Below are 23,646 nucleotides of genomic sequence, written 5' to 3'. Positions count from 1 at the left end.
AGAACAAACAAGATATGAAAGGATATACAATTTTAAATAATGTTAACCCTTTTTAACCTTCTGATGATGTCAGGGTTTATTTTAGTAAGCATCTGGTAAAAGTGTAGCCGAAAAGTTCAGAGTTATGGGGTCTCGTGGAAGGAGAAAAAAGAATCTCTTTACTGTAAACTATGCATTTATTGTGCAAAGTCTATATACAATGGTTTGTTATAGACACAAGAACAGAACTTGAATGAATTAAGACAACTTTAACTGATTAAATTGATTTTAAATTTTTTGTTTAAAAAAATTTATTTTAAATTGGTTTTAGACTGATTAAATCCCAACAGAAATTCTTTCATAATTGTTTCCCAAGGGCCTTTGAATATTATTCTTCAGAAACTCATTATTCTATATTCTATATAAGATTCTATATTATATAAGAAAACCTTTAAAACGTCTAATTTAGCTTTAGATTTGCTGTTCAGATTCTCTTTTTATTCCTGCTTATTTCAAAATTTAACCTTGCTCTTTAGAGAAAAAATAAAAAAAACTACTTTTTGGACAGAAAGTAAGGAGCGACATTGAAACTTAAAACGAACAGAAATTACTTCGTATATGAAAGGGACTGCTTTGGAGCAAAAAGTGAAATTGCCTTTTATTACCTTCACACACAGAAAATGCAACAAAAAACCTGAAAACAAAAGTTTTTTGTTCGTTTCCAAGGAAGGAGACCGACTATTCTCTGTATTATTTCTCTTATTAGAAATCGTTTATTCTCATAATGCAATGTTTTCAGGACAACCTGTCATTTGATATTTGATATTTTTGTAAAAGCAAATCAAAGCTTCATTTTAGTAACTATTGAAGGACTATTTATCTTTATTATGTACTTTTTTGTTCATCTGACACAAAACTTTTTATTTTTTGATATCTGAAGGGTATCGGAAAAATATACTAAAGCCTATTTTCAATAGCTGTCAGGTGCAGAAAGGGCAAAATTGTGGCATAATGTTCAATTTTAATTAGTTTATTTGGGCCTTTGACGTATTTTTTTAAGGTAATCCTCTTATTTCTTAAGTGTATGGCAGAAAAGGCCAATAACGTTGCATTTTTGAAACATGATTGTTTCTCCTATTTGGAACTTGAAACCTATAAAAAGAACGAAAAGCTTTTGAGCCACAATTTTTTTTTTCAAGTTAAGCTTTCTTTTTCTTTGTCGTAAAGCTTCATGAAAGTTAATTGCAAACTCTATTGCTTAATAGCAGGAGCGTCAACAAAAATTTAAGTCGGGAGCAAATTGAATTTTCCAAAATCTAGGGTGGTTGCTGTTTTTTCAATAAAAATACCGAAAAATAACTATTTGTCAATGGTAATTCAAAAACCTGTTTTTTAAAATTAGGGTCGGGGTAGTCCAAAAAACTCGAAGAGGCACAATCCTGCAGGATACACTCCAATTAGTACCCCTTATTAATAGGGAATTCTACTTGAGAATCATAACTATTTAAGAAAATTATTTCTAAAGAAAATTAGAATTTACCTTTTTCTTTGCCATGACCGACCGGCGTGTGTAAGTCGATCGCATACCATGCTGATTAATTTGGAATCCTACTTGAGAATCGTTACTTCTTAGAAAAACAACCTTTTGGTGGTCTCGGGTTTTACTGAAGTCCTTTCTAGGAATGGTCGAGTAAATAGATGTCGACACCAGTGTTGATTTTCTTCTATCGATATCGTAGGAGCCAGCACTTAACATATTTGTGACATCAGATTTTTTCTCTGAAATATTATTGCCAATATTATTGTCAATAATCTATCTTATAGAGTTAGCTTATGCAAAAGTCAACATATCACAAAAGCTAGTTTTACATGCTAATAATTTTGTCAAAATTGGATACTTGACTTGCGCATTAAATACACTATTCTATAAGGTCAATAACTTGCAAAGCCATTTGATTTCAAACCAAACCATGACCATCACTGGTAATATTTTAACATTAATTTTAATATTAATGATGGCGTTGCTGGTTTCAAGCTGCTCAAACATGGGGGGGGGGGTGCACAGACGACACAGGATACCAACTATTCATGCTTTTGTTTCTTATTATGAAACAGCGTTTAATAATAGGTAAAGCGCAACGTGTGTATAAGAGCAATTACTTGTGTTCAAAAGCCTTCCTATCACTGTATTGTCGCAGTATTTGAATATTTCTCAATATATTCTGGTACTTTCCTATTTTGTTTTGACCTTTTTTTTTTTTATTATTATTTGAAAATTCTTATGATATTCTAGCATGATTTCATTATAGTCTGCTGATTCCTTGTCAGAATTAATTAAAAAAAAACTTTTCCGCAAAATAAGTTTTTCAAAGAAAAGTAAAGAGAAATAATTTATAAGAAAATAATTAAGCCGAAAATTAGCAGAAATAAACAATCTTCCAAGCATAGAACTACCATAAATAACCATCAATAACTAATTCAAAACGAACAGAAATGACAATAAATAGCCCAGTCAAATTCAAAATGAGCAAAAACTGTCATGAATTTGACTTTCAACCTCTAGTCATTCTCAAGACAAGAACACAATTTGCACTTTGCTAAAAAAAAATAATAATAAAAAAAAAGTTCGTGGGTTGTCAGTTTAATATATACATTTTATTTGTTAAAGTAAAAAAAGGAAAACATTTAAAACGAATTTTGTTTTCAGTAAAATTCAAACTGTGTCCTTGTCATGAGAAGGCATTGAGAAGGCAATTATTTTAGAAACAAAGAAGGCTAACACAATTTGTAAGGTGTCCTATAGCCGGCGAACAGGGAAAGTTGTAATAATACAAGTCCTAGACTTAATGAGTGCTTGTCGAAAAACCTTCTAGTGTGCTACTAGAAGATTCAACATCTTTACAATTCAGGTTTCAGGAAAAAGTGTGCTAAAAGTATTCATGGACAATCCAAAGAGTTAAAACTACAAGAGCGTGGAAAATATAATAAAATTGTCGACAACTGTGTAGATTAGTTCATATGAGTCTAGATTAGTTTAGGGATGGATATGCTTTGTGAGGCATTGGAACATTATAGATAAGGGCTCGTTTAAAATCTAATTTTTTATCGAATTTTTTTTATTAACTCGACTCCATAACACTATCAAAAGTGCCATATGGAACTCAAACATTGCACTTTGGGTGCCATTTTTGGAACAAAAAAGCTGGAAAGCATGAAAGGCGTGAATCATAATATCCATGGTTGAAAACCTCAACTACTAAGGACATTAAAAATGAAATCTTTTTCTTTGAATGGGTTAGGTGGAGAATTTCACAATCATTTACGTCTTTAAAGAAAAAAAAAATAGAAGAAACGGAGCTCAGTTTTGAATGAAAAAGATGTTTGATTTGGGTATTCAGTTTTAACACTTAGCGGGTGCCAAATTTGAAAAATGACATGCGTAAAGATTCACTAGGAAATGAGCCAAAAAAATATGTCATCATGGAGATATAGAAGATGTAGCTTTCCCGTTTGCTATAGCAAAACAAAGACTTGATCACAAATTTTCGGTAAACTGCGTAAAAAAGGCAAAAGTACCCCAAATAGTATCCACTGGAATCATCATGGTCGAAAACCTTCTACATGAAATTATCATGGTTGCAACGTTAGCTGCAACCTACTAAAGAGTGAACATCAACCATTAGTACCCAAAAGTTAAAAATACGTATAGGAAAACTGCCTATTGAAAAGAATTCTATCTGACACTGATTTCAGGAATAGTAACTATTATTTCAGTTCGTCTTAAAAGTACAATTTTATTTCAAAAGTAATTTATGGTGATTTCGAAAAAAAGCCTGAAACCCTTCGAAAATGGTGTCAGATCAAAATGAAAACTGTACCATTTAAATCAGCATAGTCGAGAACCTTAGTTAGGGACATAATAATCCATAACCTTGAACAACAAGGAAAATCATTTTTTTGATCGGTAGCACGATTTTTTTTGATTTTTTTGTTTTTTGCAGGGCTAGCGGTTTTGTCAGAACACCATAGAGAGATGCTTAATGGCTTATTAAAAATCAATTTCTCGCATATACATGCTTTTCATAAATTTTACCATCTGCAAGTGCCATATGGCACAAAAATGGCACTTTCTTTGCCGTTTCTCAAGGGGTGAGGTTAGCGGGCTACCAAAACATCGTAGACAGATCTTTAATAGCTAACATAAAAAAAATTTCACATGTATCTTTTCCCTATAAATTCCACCACCTGCAAGTGCCAAGTGGCACTAAAAATGGCACTATTGGTGCCATGTCTCAAGTGGAAAAGCTGAGGCTAGTGGGCTACCGGAACTTTTTGAGAGATATTTAATGGCTCATTTGAAAGCTATTGCTCATAACTACGTGCTTTTTATCAATTCTACCATCTGTGAGTGTCATATAGCCCTATAAAGGGCACTTTTGGTGCTACCTCTTAAGTGGACAAGCTTGTAAATATAAAACGGTACCACTGTAGTAGTTATAGTCCAAAACCTTGAACTGGAGATTTACAAGAGTCCCTTCAGTATACTGTATCCCAGCCTCCTTAGTATATCTCATTAGTCCGTCGGGGAAATCCACTATGAACTCTTTAAAGCGGTCAGCCGACGTTGAGGCTCGCAAAATTTTCTTTAAAATATCGAATGTTCTTAAGATGAACAAATTCATAGAATAACAAATAACTGAATCTCGAAATTCCAAATGACTATTCTTTGACGTACCCCTCCCCTCCTCGTATTCACCAAAGGTTCAGCTTCACCAATTACAGTTTAATGTTCTCACTTTTATAGTAGAAACTTTTATTAACTCAATGTTTTATAATAGCCAATTACAAAAGCGTTTGCTGAATAAGGTCCAATAACTATGTTTTTGTTGAGGACATAACTCTCCATAGTCTTTGGGAAAAGGGCTGTAAGTTACACAGTTATGGTCCTAGAAGAACAAATAGAATTAATTTGGTCATCTGCCGCGGTAGTCCAGTTACTAGCGCGTTACACTTTGAATCAGAATGGCAAAGGTTCAGTTCTTTAATCAGGTATTTTTTTTTTCAATGATAGTTTTGTGGCTTATATATGATTATTTTTCAGCTACTTGACTATTTTTGTTAATTTTTTGTGAACTGTGGAATGCTCCTATTTTTGGAACAAATTATGCCCCGGGCCCCAACCCCTTGCCACCTAGGAGTTGCAGAAGCTAAGACGTATGGTTTCGGAGCCACTCCAAGTTTTCATATTTGGTAGATGACGACTTATACTTACTCACGACATGACTGCCTGTCCATGGATTATTCTTTATTGTTGATTGTGTATGGCTATGCTAATTGACCTATGTAGTTTTATGGATGAGTAGGGTTAAGGCCTCATTCAAGTACTGTATTTATTTTAATTACTAATGTAGGAAAACAGTCTTCCTTTTCTCCTTCTGTTTTTTTTTTTTTTTTTTGTGCTGTTGCATTCGTGATTTTTCATTATTTCTTTGTTCATATTATATCCTTTCTTTTACTATTTAATAAACAGAATAACTTATTTGTAGTATATATAGAGAAATCATAGCACTTAGAATCTATTTGTATTTTTTTTCCTGTGATATTTTTCTAGTTGTCAGGCTACTTTTCATCCTCTTGTTGTTTATTGCTATTCCACGCATGTATGTCTAAGATTTTTTTGGTGTTTATCAGGGGGGAGGTGGGTGATGCTAAGCGAAATAAGGTAAAAATACCAACATTCTGCTCAAGTTTTGAAAACCTTAAAGTTCTTCTTTAGAAAAATAGTTACTTTTTCCTAACTGTCCAGGTCGCCCACCTTCAAAAAACGTGTACACCATTTTGTGTAGCATAAATTTCTCGGCATTATTTGAAAAACAATCAGAAATAAAATAATTTTTTAACCTGAAATTAAGGAGCAACATAAAAATTAAAACGAAGAGAAATAATTCCGTATGTGAAGGGGCTGCCCCCAGCCCCCATGAAAAAATAGTTATTGCAGTGCTGCTTCTGCATTAAATGAAACTAACCTATTTAATGGAAACTACCGGAAGGAACATGTCTTTTTTTTAGTTTTAATGGCACTTGGTATTTACCAAGTGACATATAGCGATCGCAATTTCTGTCGGTCTGTCGGTCCCAGTTTTGCTAGTTTGAGCACTTCCGGATAGGCTAGGGCGGTGGAATTTGGCAGGCGTATCAGGCACTAGACCAAATTGAATTAAAAGTAGTCTCTTCCCCGATTCGATCGTCTTGGGGGAGTGGGAGGACGGTTAATTCGGAAAAATTAGAAAAATGAGGTATTTTTCACTTACGAACGGATGATCGGATCTTAATGAGATTTGATAATTATAAGTATGTCGTGTCTCAAAGCTTTTATTTTAAATCCTGACCAGATCCGATGACATTGGGGGGAGTTGGAGTGGGGAACCTGAAATCTTGGAAAACGCGTAGAGTGGAGAGATCGGGATGAAACTTGGTGGAAAAATAAGCACAATTTAAGATACATGATTAAAATAACAGGAACGGATCCACTCTCTTTGCGGATGTTAGGGGGGGTTTAATTCGGAAAAATTAGGAAAAATGAGTTATTTTTAACTTACGAACGAGTGATTGGATCATAATTAAATTTGATATTTAGAAGGACCTCGCAACTCTGACCACTTATTTAAAATACCGACCAGATTCAGTGTCATTGGGGGGAGATGGGGGGCCCGGAAATCTTAGAGTGGAGAGATCGGGATGAAACCTGGTAGAAATAATAAGCACAAGTCTTAGATACGTGACTGACATAACAAGACTGGATCCGCTCTCTTTGGGGGAGTTGGGGGGGCCTAATTTGGTAACTCGGAAAAACTGAGGTAATCTGAACATACGAACGGGTTATTGGATCTTAATGAAATTTGAAATTTAGAAGGAACTCGTGTCTCAGAGCTCTTATTTTAAATCCTGAGCTGATCCGGATATATTGGGGGGAGTTGGAGGAGGAAACCGGAAATCTTGGAAAACGCTTGGAGTGTAGAGATCGGGATGAAACTTGGTGGGAAGAATAAGCACAAATCCTAGATACGTGATTGACATAACCAGACCAGATAGGCTCTCTTTGGGGGAGTCTGGAGGGGGGGGTTAATTTGGAAAACTGGAAAAAATAAGGTATTTTAACTTACGAACGGTTGATCAGATCTTAATGAAATTTGATATTTAGAAGGACCTCGTGTCTCAGAGCTCTTATCCTGCCTTCGAAGATTTTTTTATGTTTGCTAATGTGGATTTTTGATTCCTTCTAAAATTTGGTCTCCAGAAAATAATCATTTTAATAAATAAAGTTCCTGTAAAGATGGTAATCTCTAGGTAGTAAAATAAATGGTTTTATGTCGGAAGTTCATCATAAAAAGCAAGAGCCGAGAGTTGGCACTTGTGACGAGGTTGGAAGAGCCAAGAGCTTCTTCCCACCAAGTTTCATTAAGATCTCTCCACTCTAAGCATTTTCCAAGATTCTCGGTTTCCCCCTCCAACTCGTACCCTAACCTCTCGCTCCCTAAGTGAGAATCATGCCCCTGGACCACAAGTCATACTTAAGATGAACAATCATTTGTATTATCTGCAGATAAAGTTCTTCTCAACTACCTTGTTCGCTTGCTCCCCCCCCCCTCAGATGGTCTAACTGGGGAAGAGACTTTTTATAATTAAATCTTGTCTGATCCTTCATACACCTGCTAACTTTCATCGTCCTAGCTTATCTAGCTTTTCTCCGACATTTGTGACTGACCTCCATCGGACAAAAAAAGTCTAGCTATAGACTTATGAAGGAGGTATAAAAAAAATCTCCGAGGTGTAGTTTGGTTTCTGTACTGCGGAAGCTTGCTCCTACCTTCGACCAATCAGAAGGAGCTATACGCTTTTTAGGGTAAAGAAATATTCCACTTCCTCTAACTCTGACGAATCGATTTTGTCAGCCTATGCAGTAGCATCCGTAGTTTTAGTAAAAAAAAAAAAAAAAAAAAAAAAAAAAAAAAAAAAAAAAAAAAAAAAAAAAAAAAAGAATTCGAGTGACAAGCGACAGCAGTAGGTTTATTTCAAGGAAAACGAAAGAAAACAGAATCAGTCAGAGAAAAGAGGTAAAAGGGGAGAAAAACAAAAAAGATTCTAAAACTCCTATTAATTATCCTCCTATAATAACATTGAAGCATGACGGCGCTTGCGCAAAATTTTTTCAACGGATTTAGTAAAAACAGATGCGATTTAGTAAATTTTTTCCTCTCAGATCAGTAACTTCTTCCTGGCCAAGGAGGCAGCACTGTGATTAAAAGTTGAACTGACCGAATTTCTGAACTGACCGAAGAGATGACTCGAATTTCATTATTAAAGAGCGACTTGAACTTCAATATTCCTTCTCAGGAGGAGAGTCATATATGCGACTGCACTGCAGTAACTAACAATATAGGACTATTTCATTATTACAGAGCGACTTAAACTTCAATCTTCCTTCTCAGGAGGAGAGTCATATAGCGACTGCACTGCAGTAACTAACAATATAGGACTATTTCATTATTACAGAGCGACTTAAACTTCAAACTTCCTTCTCAGGAGGAGAGTCATATAGCGACTGCACTGCAGTAACTAACAATATAGGACTATTTTATTATTACAGAGCGACTTAAACTTCAATCTTCCTTCTCAGGCGGAGAGTCATATAGCGACTGCACTGCAGTATGTAACAATATAGGATTATTTCATTATTACCGAGCGACTAAAACTTCAATCTTCCTTCTCAGGAGGAGAGTCATATAGCGACTACACTGCAGTAACTAACAATACAGGATTACTTATAAGTTTGATTATGTTAAATATCTGGACTCTACCCACACAGTTGCAGAGGCAAGTGTCATAAACAAAAAGAATTACTCATATTTTACCCATTGTTTTCAGAAACGCGTGAAACTTTCACCATTGGCAAAATCAGCAATATAACTATTATCTCTGAATATATCTATCTCTATCTCTGAGCGCCAACTAAGATATCTATCTCTGGCACAAAATGTGAGACGTTAAATTGTTTTTTATAAGATTTTCAGGAAAGTAGGAGTTGATTTTAAATTCCCTGGGGTTTAATCAGATCTCTTTTCCATAATCAAAAAGGTTTGACAAGGAAGCCGAATCAATTCTAAAAAGTCTGGCCTTACAAACTAAAAAAAAATATAAGTGGGCAGATAGGGTAATATTTTAGGGTACCACACTGTCTTAATATGACATACAGATATTTAATCATAAATATCACCAACCAATACGCAACCAATATATCAAGGCCGTATTCAGGGGAGGGGCTAGGGGGTTTGACCTCCCCAAATGTTTCTCTGACTCATAAAACGTAATAAAAGTGCATTAAAACACATTTTTGATGCGTTTTTAAAGTTTCTGTACCTCCCCCCTTCCCAATTAAAATCCCCTTCACTAAACAAAAATCCTTGATACAGGAAATATAATGGATCATTAAAGGGACTGCACAAGGAACTTTGCTGTAGCTACTCCCAACCCTTCTCTTGCTCCCTTGAAAGGTTAGAATCCTTTCAAAATAGAACAAACTTACATCTGTGTCTCCATGCCTAGTTTTGATAAAAAAAAAAATCCAAGAGTTCGTGGTAAAGAACTGTAAGTAAGGAGGAACTCATGCTAATAGCAAACGAATCTCTACGAAAAAGGTGTTTTGATACCGTCATTTGGATCAAAAGAATGGGCTTGCCATGTTAATTCAAAATATGTATAGTTCACCACCTTCTTTAATGTTACCCACCAAAAGTTACAAGCCTGAGAAGAGTCAAGAGCTCAACATTTTCATGCAAAAAACTTATCTTCTAAAATAAGGAATAGAAATCCCCCTTTTTCCAAATTATTTGGGAATTACGTTCGAAGAACCTTCTAGATCTAAAATTTGCGTGATAAGTGACTTCGTTGGAAAAAGTAAACAAAGTATACAATAATTTGATGATGGATATCCTTGGTGAAAGGCCACTGAACCTGTCTTCAGAATTTAAACAATCTCTCTAGCTTCTTGTTAGGTCTCTATGTTTGTTTCGTTTATAATTGTTATTGTAGACAGCAGTGTTGTCAAAAGCAGGAAAGAAATGTCAACACCATTGCCAAAACCAATTCCCAAGCTTAAGTTTGTCGTTCGATCTCTCGATTTTATCGTCTTCTCTTTACTGTTTAGGTTGACACTTTTTTCATTGCCGTGATTTATGTTGATTCAATCGTTTGAAGGAATTGACTTGAAATCTACCATTACGTCATTATTCTAACTGTCATTTAATTATTATGTTAATGTTCAACTTATTTCAACATTCATTTATATCTTTCATTTATCATTTTAGAAACGCTGCTATTCCGATTCCTTTGTAATATAAGCAATATTGAAGGGTTTTTTTTTCGAGGAAAGGTAAATTCCATTTTTTATTATTATTATTATTATTATTGTTTTATTGCCGTAAATTAGTATCATTTTCTTTTCACATGTGCAAGAGGCTCCTACAGCTGCAATTTTTCTTGCGATTATCACTGAGCTTGATATCTGAAATTTTGAAATTTAAATTTGACTGTATCGTAGTATCGGAGTGTCGAAAAATCATTGATTATATATATTGTTAATCTTTATCACTAAATATTATTACACCGATATCGTTGAATGTCATCAATCGTTGTTAATATTATTGAATTTTACTTTGAAATTTGTCCCCAAAAAATATTTTCCAGTATCACCCAAAATGTCTTTTTTGCGGCCGCTTTTGATAGCAGCGAGAAATTTGTTACTTATCTCATTTTGAGTAAAATAAAAAAAAAAATTATATTTAAATATTTTGCCTTGTTTTATTCTAGTTAGGTATACCTGACATACAAAATGGTCTATGTTCTTACTTACCTTCAGATACCTCAGATTACTGTTCAGATACTTTCCCCGAGTTTCAAGATTATTAAAAAGAAAAAACAAGTTTTTTTTTAACTGAAATTAAGAAGTGACATTAACACTTAAAACGATCAGAAATTATTCCATGATGAAAGGGGCTGTCTCCTCCTCAACGCTCCGCTCTTTACACTAAAGTTTTTATTGTTTTAAAAAGTAGAATTGTGAGAAAGAGTCAAACCTCAGCGTAAAGAGTGGGGCTTTGAGAAGCGGACATCCCCTTTTATATACGGAATAACTTTTGTTCGTTTTCAGTATTAATCTAGCTTCTTACATTCAGTTAAAAAAAAGATTTTTTTTTTATTTAATTTCTGAACGTTTTTTAATTAATGCAGGTTTTGATTTTGGCTCACCGAACATGAATAATTAAAACGAAATTTTCATATTAATTTTACTTTTTTTTTCCCCTAAATGGCTTCTTCAAAGTTTTTATTGGACGATTTTGATAAAAGAGGCGGAGAAGGAGCCTAGTTGCCCTCCAATCTTTTTGGTTACTTCAAAAGGCCACTAGAACTTTTGATTTTATTTACGAACGTTATTATTAGTAATAAATATACTTAACTTACAAATTAACTTACGTAACGAACTTTTATATTCGTATATTTTTATTACGTATTTCAGGGGGTTGGACCATTCGTCATACCTTGCTCTTTACACTAAAGTTCAAATTTTGTTGTAATTCTTTAAGAATGACCTCTGAATCACAAAGGCCGTTTAATTAGAATACATAACTCTTTCGAAATTACCAAAAATACTTTAGCGTAAAGAGGAAGATTTTGAGGAAGGGACAAACCCCCTCACATACGTAATATTTTCCGTTCGTTTTAAGTTTTAATGTTGCTCTTTACCCTCAGTTGAAAAACTTGTTGTTTTTTTTTAATTTATCCTTGTGTTTTTTTAATAATGCTGAAAAATCTAGTGCCCCCTTCATGGAAATTCTCTTCCTCCATGATAAATTTCTCTGTGACAAGATCCTCTCACATAACCCTCTCTCTCCAACCCGAACCCCACCATTAGAAAAAATCCCCCTGGAAAGACCAGTATGCTTCCCAATAACCAATAGTATATGTAAACAATGGGCAAAGTTCATAACTTGCAGCCCTTTCCTCGGGAACTGTGGGGGATTAAGTCGCCCTCAAAGACATAGTTATTAGAATTTTTGACTATGTTGAAAAAAAGGCTGTCTCAAAATTTTAATTTGGGGATTTTGGGAAAAAAAATTAGCTTGGGAGGGAGCCTAGTTGCCCTCCGATTTTTTGGTCACTTAAAAAGGGAACTGAAACTTTTAATTTCCGTTAGAATGAACCCTCTTCTGACACTCTTAAGACCCCTGGGTCGATACGGTCACCCCTGAAAAAAAATAAATAAACACGCATCCGTGATCTTTCCTCTGTCAAAAAATACCAAATTCCGCATTTTTGCAGATAGAAACTTGAAACCTCTACAGTACGGTTTTCTGATACGCTGAATCTGATAGTGTGATTTTTAATCACTATAATTGAATTAATTAATATTCAATGACTTCTGGAGGGTGTTTCTCCCTTTTTAAAAAAATTATAAATTTTCTCAGGCTCGTAACTTTTGATTTGTAAGACTAAATTTGATGAAACTTACATACTTATATAAAATCAGTGTATAAATTGGATTTTTTGATGTACATATTGGTATCAAAATTCCGTTTTTTAGAGTCTCGTTTACTATTGAGCCGGGTTGCTCCTTACTACAGTTTGTTACCACGAACTGTTTAATATATTTATTCTTATATGGTTTTTCAGTCTCTGAATAAGTTACTGAATATTTTTTGATACTTTCCAATGACATTTTTTCTACATTCTATTCTTCAATAATTTTTTTTTTTGGATTCAATGGGGAATTTACTGTTGAAGCGAAAATTACCAGCTTGAGCAAATTTTTGAAATATTGTCAAAAATCACCTCTGGGCTTAGTTCAACTGAAATAATTTCCAAAAAACTATCTCACTATTTTCACTTAAAGCCGTGGCTGCGCGAACGCTATAGTGGCTTAAAAACCTCCTCGTTTCAGTTTTAGAGAGTTTATGGAATCCTTTTTTATCAATTAAGTTGTTTCATATCCCTTAAATACCCCTTAAAGCAATCCTTTGTCTTCTTAATAAAATAAAATACCGCTGATATTTTGTTCAGAATTTGAAGACAAGTGCAAGAGACAATAAAGATTAAAAAAGCAAATTGTTGAAGAATGGAAATAAAATTTTGGTTTTGTAAGAGCATTCATTCCTGAAACACTGAAGAGGAAAAATAGAATTTAAAGAATGAAATACAAAAATAAGAGTACTACAACCGCTAGGATTCCTGCATAAAGGATCTATAATAATCTTTTATTCTCTACTGACAGTCTGTACTCTTAGGGACAAAGTAGGATAGAACCATCTCATCTCCATTATCAGAGCGAGGATAGTTAGATACTTTGCCGTGCCCACGCCCCTTTATTCTTCGTCTCTTTCGTCCTTTCTCTCTCCTTCATTTTATTGTAGTTTCACAAAGATCTGGTTATTTTTCGTTAAAAATAAATACAACAGGTCTTTCTATTAAAAAAACGAAGAGAAAACTCTAATAATATGTAGATTAACGGTCTAGAGCATTCACGGCATTTCAACATAAAGAGTAGGTCTAAAGACCCAATTTAAAATACACTTAGCACGTGTTTCCGTGCTGAGCATGAAAATATTAGACATTATGAACTTGTAAATAGATTTTAGAAGCCCTGAAAGGTTTCGAACGGACCTTGTACAATGTTTTTCGTTGATATAAAGGTAATTAACTTTTTTAATTATGAGAAAGCTATCTCAGGTCTCTTAGGAGTTTTTTTTTTACCAAAGAAAGGAATTGAAACGTCAGTTTTAAATTAAGATCTAAAACAAAATTGCCATGTCCATCGAATTTTTCTTTAAAGATATAAATGTATATTAGCTGACCCCTGCCACGCGTGTTGCAAACGTAATGCTGCGGCGTTGCGTGCCACAGCAACACGTTTTTTTTTAGTTTTTTTTAATATTTTTTTTCTTTTTTTTGTTATTTTTTTCCTTTTTTGTTAGTTTTTTTAGTACAAATGTACAAACAACCAAACAGTATATTGTATATATATATATATATATATATATATATATATATATATATATATATATATATATATATATATATATATATATATATATATATATATATATATATATATATATATATATATATATATATATATATATATATATATATATATTAAAAATCCATTTCAAATCCTGTTATGAAAATTTTATTGATAGACCAATTTCCTTTTAGATCATAATCTGAAATCGATGCTCTGGGACGGATATGTTTTTTTTTTTCAAATTATGGCTCTAATTGAATTTAGCATAATCATCACTTTGCTCTTTTGTTTTAAGTCATGAGGTTTCAAATCAGCAATACCAATTGAATTAAAAAGTTTTGGAATTCTCACTATTGCTTCTATTCTAAGCCCATCATTAGTTAATGATTCGATATGATCATCGCTGTTGCTAGTTTTCCAATCGTAGATTTTGTTGTTCATTTTGTTCATCATTACCTCATGTATTTTTTTGTATATCTTTTGCTTTAGCTGTTTGGATTCTTCCATCATCTTTTATAATTACTTAAGACTTCAGAAGTACCCAAAATGTTTTTTTTAAGCTTCTAATCATAGAAAAAGCCAAATTGTAGAAAAAGCCTGGACTGATAGTCTGAGGGAGATGCAAAGCTAGCATCTACCTTTATATCATTCAACCCGCTTGTATCATCCATCAAACCTTTTTTATCGTGTTATCCAGATAGTCTATCATCCATTCATCCTAGAGCAGAACTAAAAATTAGCCAAGGGTTAATGGCATCTTCAACGTTGTTCTCGGTGTCGTTTGTTCCATGGCTTTTGCTTTAGCTATTGCAATTCTCATTATTGCTTGTTTTCCAATCACGTATTTATTTGTGCTTCATGTTCATTAAGCATCTCTTTAAAAATTTTCCCTATTTCCTTCGTTTTAGCTGTTTGGATGTGTGTTATCATATTTGATAGTCCAGGGTGCTGGACAAAATTTTTTCTTGTTGTTTCAAACGACTTATCATTTTTGACCAGTGCTACTTGCTAGTTAAATCATGTCATTTTGTTTAAACTTTGTTTAAGCAAATGGACATCTGTTCATTCTATGCTCTCGTCAGGGTAAGACGCATTTAAGACCTCTGTGTGGATTTATGTGAAAATATTATTTCAAGAACTTTTGGATACTCATTCAATGCTGAAAACATTATTTCAAGAACTGTTGGATATTTAGTAATACGTATTAATGCTTGGATATTAGTACAATATTAATGTACAATGGGACGTAAAAGGAAAAATCCGAAACGAGAAGGTATTAATATTTCATTAGACACCTCAGATGATAGCTCCAGCTCGAAACCGGAAATATCAATACTAGCTGCAGATTTTAAGCGAATTCTTGAAATCGTTAAAGAAAATGATAATAAATTAGACAACTCTTACTACAATAAATTAGGTACTCTTACTACAAGGGTCGATAATCTGGATAAAGAACATTCGCTTCTTAAAAATAAGATGGTTAATAGTGAATTGAAATTTGGAAAAATTGAAGATGATAAGTCCTGCCTCAATTTGCAATTAAAAACTTGTACTGATGAATTAACAAAGTTAAAAAGAAAAAATGAAGATTCAATGTGTCGGATTGTGAAATTGGAAGCCGCCAAGTTAGAAAATAATATCATCATATGGAATGCAGTTTGCGAGGATATTGATAACGCTAAAGCTTTATTCACAGAAGTGGTTCGCCATGGATTAGAATTGCCTGAAGTAAATTTTACAATCTCGCAATATGACAGAAATCGTAAATTTTTAGAGGTGACACTAAATAAAAAAGACGACAAGTTTTCTATTATAAAAAATGCCAGCAAGCTTAAGGACAAGACATTTCATGGAAATAATAGCAAATTGTTTATTAGTGATGATGTGCCAGCCGAAATTCGTAAAATACGTAAGCTGATTTTGGCGAAACGGGATAAATTGCGGAAGATTCCTAGATATGGTTCCTAGTATATATATGTATATGTGCTCAAATGAATTTATTTTACTCAAATGAAAAGGGCTCAAATGAATTTATTTTACTAGTCAGTTTGATCACCAGCGTTAATAATCGTTCAGTGGACATTAGAAAGGTATCCTCCCCCCCCCCTGAGCTCCAGTTTTAAACCTTTTCTATCCATATGACAAACTACAAATTTATCACTGTGACTTAATACAGGACTTTGACAATTCGATTACTCTTATGCATATTTCAGACGTGAAGCGTAGACTCTTAATCTGTAACTCCTCCGTGTCACAAAGTCAAACCACAATCCTCTTGAAAATCGGGCTCCAGCAGCTCTGGTGGCTCAGCCATTCCCAGCGAGTAGGTTGTTCAAACATCCCTAAGATCAGTTTCCTAAAATCCACGCTTATTTCCCTCAAGGTTACCCAATCACCCTAAAGAAAGTGTAAGAAACTTTGCTCCTCAGCGTCATCTGGACTGGCTACATTTAGAAAGTGATTATAAGGTATACAGAAGACATCCCCGTAAATAAATTGTGGGAAACTTTGCTCCTCACAGTCTCCCAAACTCGCTTTATCTAGAAGAAGATTGCAAGGTATACAGAAATCACATCCCCAACCTTAAGAACAGGGAGACCCCAAGGTTTTCTTCAGAGATTAAGGGGACTTAATTTTCCTTTCATTTTCTTTCATCAAATAGTGTCTTTATTTTAATTTCAAAAGGAATGGATCAGCTGACGTTTATTGAAATTCCAATATATCTTGCAAAAAATCACGTTTTGTAGATTTGGAGAAAATAAGGAAAATCTTTTTTCTACAGAAAAGCGTTAAACTATTCTTTGAACTGCCTGTCACATCCTAGTATTAGACTCCTTGGATTCTTTCTTAGACTTTTAAGTTACAGAAACTGACAAACTTATAGAATTTTCTTATGAATGAAATTTTGAAAGTTTCCTCTTTGAGCTTTGTATTGCCTTTTGTATTCGTTGGATTTCAAAAATGAAAAAAAAAACTTACGTTTGGCTTGATAAAGGACTCTGACAGCTCCCGTGCTAGCAGTACTGCTGCTTTCTGATTGGCTGTATTCTTGCAGTGAGCTGCATTCAGTTCTTGTATTACTTGTAAGTCCTAGTCCAAGTCCTTCCCAGAGCCTCCAGGCTACCATAGTATACGCTACCCCCATAACCAAAAGAGGTATAATGAATAGCAATAAAAGTAGTACTATGTTGTAAGTTTGTTCGGCTATTTGGCTGTCCCAGACGTCGCGGCATTTGTGGCGACCTGAAATAATTTAGGAAGATTTTTACTAAAAAATCATGACTAATCAAATTTATTCAAACAGTTCGTGGTAACGAACTGTAGTAAGGAGCGACCCGGCTAAATAGCAAACGAAACTCTAAAAAACATCAAAAGAATCGGATTTTCATGCTGATTCTAAATATATAAATTTCATCAAATTTAGTCTTTATCATCAAAAGCTACAAGCCTGAGAAAATTTGCCTTATTTTGGAAAATAGAAGGAAACACCCCATAAAAATCACAGAATCTTAACGAAAATCACATCATCGCATTCGACGTATCAAAGAACCCTAAAGTAAAAATTTCAAGCTCCTATCTACAAAAATATGGAATTTCGTATTTTTTGCCAGAAGACAAATCACGGGTGCGTGTTTTTTTTTTTTCTTTTCCCCAGGGGTCATCGTATCGACCAAGTGGTCCTAGAATGTCTCAAGAGGGCTCATTCTAACGGAAATGAAAAGTTCTAGTGCCCTTTTAAGTGACCAAAAAAACTGGAGGACACCTAGGCCCCCTCCCATCATTACGCATATGAGGGTTTCTAAAAGTACTTTAGTATAAATAACGAGGTATTTAGGAGAAGATAAATACCTCGCTCTTTATGCTAAAGTATTTTTAGTAATCTCAACTATTTATTCTACGGCTTTCTGATTCAGGGGTCATTCTTAAAGGATTGGGACAAAAATTACGATTTTGAGTAAAGAGCAAGGTACTAACTAGGGTACAAACCTCCTAGTATACATAATAAAAACATAAGAATATAAAAGTTTGTTACGTAAGTTAATTCTTAAGTTACGTATATTTTTTACTAATAAAAACGTTCGTTAGAAATTAAAAGTTCTAGTTGCCTTTTTAAGTAACAAAAAAATTGGAGGACAGCTAGGCCTCCCTCCCCATCCTTTATTTATCAAAATCGTCTGATCAAAACTAAGAGAAAGCCATTTAGCCAAAAAAAAATATATATACATATTTCATTTGAATAATTTATGTGCGGAGAGTCAAAATAAAACATACATTAATTCAAAAACGTCCAGAAATTAAATAAAAAAACTAGTTTTTTTAACTGAAAGTAAGGAGTGACATTAAAACTTAAAAAGAACAGAAATTACTCCGTATATAAAATGGATTGTCCCCTCCGCAATCCCTTGCTCTTTACGCTAAAGTTTGACTCTGCACAATTCTACTTTTTAAAACAATTAAAAGCTATAGCGTAAAGAGCGAGGGATTGCGGAGGGGACAACCTATTTCATATACGGAGTAATTTCTGTTCGTTTTAAGTTTTAATGTCGCTCCTTATTTTCAGTTAAGAAAAAACTAGTTTTTTATTTAATTAACACTGAGATTCATCTAAGGACAATATTTAGCTTTAAGGGTTGTGAGGAGTCATGCCTTCTGCAGAGGTAAAGTTATTTGACCTATCAACTATGCTGAATAAAATGGCTACTTGAAAATTTTGATTAGATGTCTCTGGAAAAAAGTCAGGGGGGGGGGCTAATGGCCCTCAAATCTTTTTGATCCCTCAACGAGGTCAATAAAATGTTTAATTTTCGTTCGAATAAGCCCTCGCCCTATCCTCTAGTACCGTTTCCTCTAGTTACGTTTTACAACGTTAGAATTCTGTCGAAGATCAGAACCATGCGTACTTAGGTTTATCTAATTTGCTTGCTCAGGCTATATAAGATGCATGACCTTCACCGTATGGTTAAGAATCTTCACATTTTTTCCAATACAGTTTTTTCAGTGCTATGTTCAGAACTTTACTATATTAACTATATTACCAGGAGTTAACTATACCAGGATTTTGGTATCTTATCATGGACAAGTCTGACCTTAGCTATATTCTCGGTGTTGCCTAAATCTTGAATTAGCTAAATGTCTTTGTAAATGTGGGTAATATCACAAACTAGACTATGGTTAAGGCTTTTTCAAAATGAGACGTGCACATCAATTTATCTAATACCAAAATTTAGTCAACATCTAAATTCTAGCCACATAACACCTATTCACGACAAAATTTATCAGATTAGCTAGTTTAGCCTAGCCAAGACAGGCAACGTTTTTTTCTTTTTCTTGTTTGACAGTTTGGGGACGCTAATGCATAATCTCCATATAGTTTCAGACCCTGTGTCATACACCTTCTTAAGCTGTTAGGTGCCATTGAATTTTACTTAATTTTAAGCTGACTTTCCACCATTTATTTCACCATTTATTTTGTTTTAAAATTTGGCACCCGTTGCTACCGAAATCTGCATAATTATATCCTTTGCGTTTTGCAAAAAGGGTCTAAGTCAACTTTTCTTCCTCTTGTTTGATTCTCAGCCCCTGTGGTGGCTGAGGTTGAATTCTGGGTCCCGTACTAACAAGCAGAAATCAATCTGACTATGCCACATAGGGTTGAATAGGAAATACTCTTCTTCTTCTTATTTGGGGTTATGGAGACACTTTTGCATAATTTCATCGCAGCAACGAAATTTTTAGTCCTACAGTGTGTCACTGCAGCTGAGTTTAAATTCTGGGGTTTGTATTACCCATCTAAGATCAAACCCACTGCACCACTACAGGACAACGTGAAGTAATCGCGTACTGGCATGAAATTTTAAACTACTGTAATTTTTTTACGACTAAGAATAGATAATGAAGCTTCTTAGTGACTTGCCTTAGCAAAATAAAAAAAAAACATATATAAAAACTTCGCTGGCTCCAGAATTTAAAGCTCTCTCTTGATTATGGCTTTTTCAAGCGAAGTCGGGCGAGTCAAAATAGCTTTTCTTTTCGCTCACCAGATTGAATTTTCCTGACAAAAAGTCAATTCAAATGCATCAAATTAGCTTTTGAGCCCCAGGAAGGACGAATGGATGATAGACTATCTGGATATCATGGTATAAAAGGATTGGGAGAGAGACACCTTCTGGGAAGAAATTAAGTAAATAATTTAAATGGGATGGCTTATTGTCTTATTTTTTAAGTAGGATTTCTCTCTTTCTCTCTCTCTCTCTCTCTCTCTCTCTCTCTCTCTCTCTCTCTATCTCTCTCTTTCTCTCTCCTCTACTTCTTTATTTTCCTTTTGTTTGCTTTTCCCACTTTTTTGTCTCATTTCATTTCGTTTTTTTTTGTTTTGTTATTGTTGTCGGTATTGTTGTTCATTGAATTTTTATCAGCCACTGCCAACAAGTCTTTGACTTTCTAACGTGGCTGATGTGGTTCTTTTATATATTGATGATATGCATAATAAAACTGTCTCTCTCTCTCTCTCTCTCTCTCTAAAAAAAAAAAAAAAAAAAAAAAAATGGAGTCTCAACTTTAAATTTCGTTGTGAGTTAGGAATAAGTAGTTACAATTAAGAGTTATATACGTAGGTATTTTACGTAGGTATTTTTTGTAATCTCCTTGATCATAACTGTTTTGTTGGATATTGTCGATCATTGGTTCTCCATTGAATAAATGGGGCTTAGTAGCAAACAATTGATTGTGAAAATGACTAAAAAATAAAATCGCCGATAAAAGATATTATTGGCTGATAATGTGCTTTCTCAAGCAGAATTCAAGGCTTGTGTAAATTTAAATGACGATGCAAAGTTAGTAGCACTTGGTAACTCTAATTTATTTGCGTTAAGAAAAAAAAATTAAAGAGTGAGAAATGCAGATTGGAAATTTTGGCTTTTTCCATTAATCAGCATGGTATCCTGAACAGAAAAAACCTGAAACTTTTTTAAAATCATTAAAGACTACTGTACTGGTAAAGAAAAAGTTTACTAATCAGATACGTCGTACGATAAGAGCTTCCACTGTTTTTGCGGCATTCGATTAGACTATATAATATCCCCGTTTTTTACCAAATTAGGCGACCTAATCTTCTTTGGTCGTCTTTCTTCATTCCACTCTGATCATTGTTTTAACAACATTGGTGAGATTGTCAAGGGCGGATCTAGAGAAAAATCTTGGGGGGAGGGAGGTACTGGACCAAGGGCGAACCAATATGATTCGAGCGTAATGATAGGGGGTGTAGATAACGCTTTCGTCAGACCAGTTCATTTGTGTGAATCTGGTTGGTGCTGATGTAAAATGACAAAGAAACCTCTTTGAAAGCCAATAATATTTTCCTATAGCAGTAAAACACGTATTAACAACAGACGCAAGCAGATTCTTTGATGAATAGATTACTATGGCTTCATTGAGACTTTCTGAATGCGTAGACCAGACTATTTTTTTTTCTTTAGAGTTATTAAATAATTGATATTTTTGTCAACACTCGTCGACAGTAAATTGACAGTGTCTAGGCAAAATTACTTTTCTGAGTTAGCTTTTCTTCTAAACGACTTTATAAGGTTTCATTAATTCTGTTTGATCAGTATATTGACCTCCAGCGCTTAGTCAAGTCCTAAATGATCAAATCTGAGCATTCCTCTCGTTAGAACCAGTTAGGGCATTTTTTCTTTGTAAAAGTCCTCGTTAAGCCGTGAAAAATAAGATAAATATTCTCAAAATACACCCTAAGTAGAGATACAGCATTTTCTTGTGAGGATATTGTTCACTTCAGAAATGGATGGTTTTGGATGTTTTGCCTTATCTAAATTTAGAGCGTTTTGCCAAAACACGGTCAAAATGCTGTTTAAACACGTGGTTTAATAATTTCTAACTTAACCCAGTAGCGTTCGGCTTTCCCGTCTGGGAACACACCTTACTTTAAATTTTTATGACTAACACGGTAGCAACTAGGGCAAATTTTAAGCGTCCCTTAAACTGTCATAAGTATCAGAGAAGTTCTGAAATTTTTTCGGACCTTGATTTGGTTTAGTCTGAGTCTGCTAAACCAAATTTTTTGAAATATGGAAAAAAAAGTTTTTGAAAGCTATCTGTTTCTAATGGAATACAAAGGAAGGCAAGTGGTTGAAGCCTCTTGTTTTAGCGTTTTGTTGTTCTATTATCACCACTCTTCGAACCTATGAAACAATTGACCAAATTGTCAATTGTAACTATGACCAAATTGTCAAATTGTCAACTATGACCAAAATATCTACAAAAAGAAGGATACAGTATCACTTAACTAAAAGTGTTCCAAACCGGAAAATTTGGGCGTTTTGCTAACCTAAAATTTTCCACATGCTTTGTAGCAGGCGATCACTTCTGTTTTGCAGATGAGTCCCAAGAAATGTTCTTCTATCAAAGAAACTGTAGCTATTGTAGACGACATAATATACGATGAGATAGACATTGATATGGTCATTATCTTTTTATCCCCCGTAATTTTGGGTTAATAATAAATAAATGTGGGGGTAATATCGGGGTAGTCAATGACGAAAGGGAGGGAGACAAAAACAATAAAAAGAAATTCAATAGTCTTCCAATTTGTCTTGCAGGAACGATAGAGCTTGATATAATTGATACTTGTGAATCAGCCAGCCTACGTTGACCTTATCAATCTGGGTAGTTTCTAAATTCCACGTTATGTTCGGATAACATAGACGACATTCCTAGGAAGATAGTATTCTACCCTGCATCTTACTACTGTCAGGCAGCTCAATAAGATAGGGCATGTGAATTAGCTCTCCCAAATCTCACTCGGAAAACTCGAATGTCCGAAACATTTCCCAAAACCCTCTTTATAATTTGTCTCCCCTCCCATAACCCCTCCTTATCATACCCCTATCAATGACTCCCAGAATCCGTATCCTAAATCGATGGGCTCATAAGAAAGAGATTAAAAAAATCTGCCAAAAAAAGAAAAAATGGAAACACAATCTGAAGATGAAGATCTAGCGAGCAAGTTTAATTATATGAATAATTTTTCCTGCAAATGAGGATGTTTATCTTGTAATAATATGATGAAATGATTAGTAAACTGATCTTGGGAACAGTTTCATGTCTGAATCTCAAGCAGATCAAGAGCATAATCTTGGGTAAGGGGGCTACTGGACCAAGGGTGCCAGTGTGACTCGAGTTGGGCACAAAATTATAAAGCTTATTTGAAAAGAGATTAAGAAAAGAAAAAGAACAGAAATATCTTGAAGGAAGGGTCACTCCCTGACCTAAATTGCTTTTAATTCTTTCATTCATCTAATTTCAACCAAATTAGCCGTATAGTTAAAATAAACAGATAGACAAATTTATCACACGAAAGCCCTATTGGGCAATTCACTATCTAATTAGTCACAAAACTATAATTAAGTATTTTTTTAGTGGGAAGTGGACAGAGGCAGTTCAAAAAATTACTCCTTAACATAAATTAATGTTGTAAGTTGCCTCGTCATAGCCCCATCACGGAAGCCCAGACACCATATCCTAAATCGACAGGCTCACAAGAAAGAGAATGAAACAAATCTGCCAAAAACAGAAAA

General features: G+C 34.1%; 1 protein-coding gene across 2 annotated transcripts in view; it reads right to left on the bottom strand.

Moving 5' to 3' along the window:
- Positions 1-23,646, bottom strand: part of LOC136032322 (cholecystokinin receptor type A-like) — an 88,826-nt gene that overhangs the window by 29,800 nt on the left and 35,380 nt on the right. For both annotated transcript variants that reach the window (XM_065712624.1, XM_065712623.1), the window contains exons 4-5: positions 17,033-17,296; positions 1,520-1,758 (exon numbers count right to left, since the gene is read on the bottom strand). In XM_065712624.1, the coding sequence (XP_065568696.1) occupies positions 1,520-1,758; positions 17,033-17,296 (503 nt within the window). The remainder of the gene's footprint in view (positions 1-1,519; positions 1,759-17,032; positions 17,297-23,646) is intronic.

This window comes from Artemia franciscana, chromosome 10, assembly GCF_032884065.1.
Source record: "Artemia franciscana chromosome 10, ASM3288406v1, whole genome shotgun sequence".
Taxonomy (NCBI): Eukaryota; Metazoa; Arthropoda; class Branchiopoda; order Anostraca; family Artemiidae; genus Artemia; species Artemia franciscana.
The sequence above is the reverse complement of the archived record's forward strand: the minus strand, read 5'-3'. Positions and strand labels throughout refer to the sequence as shown.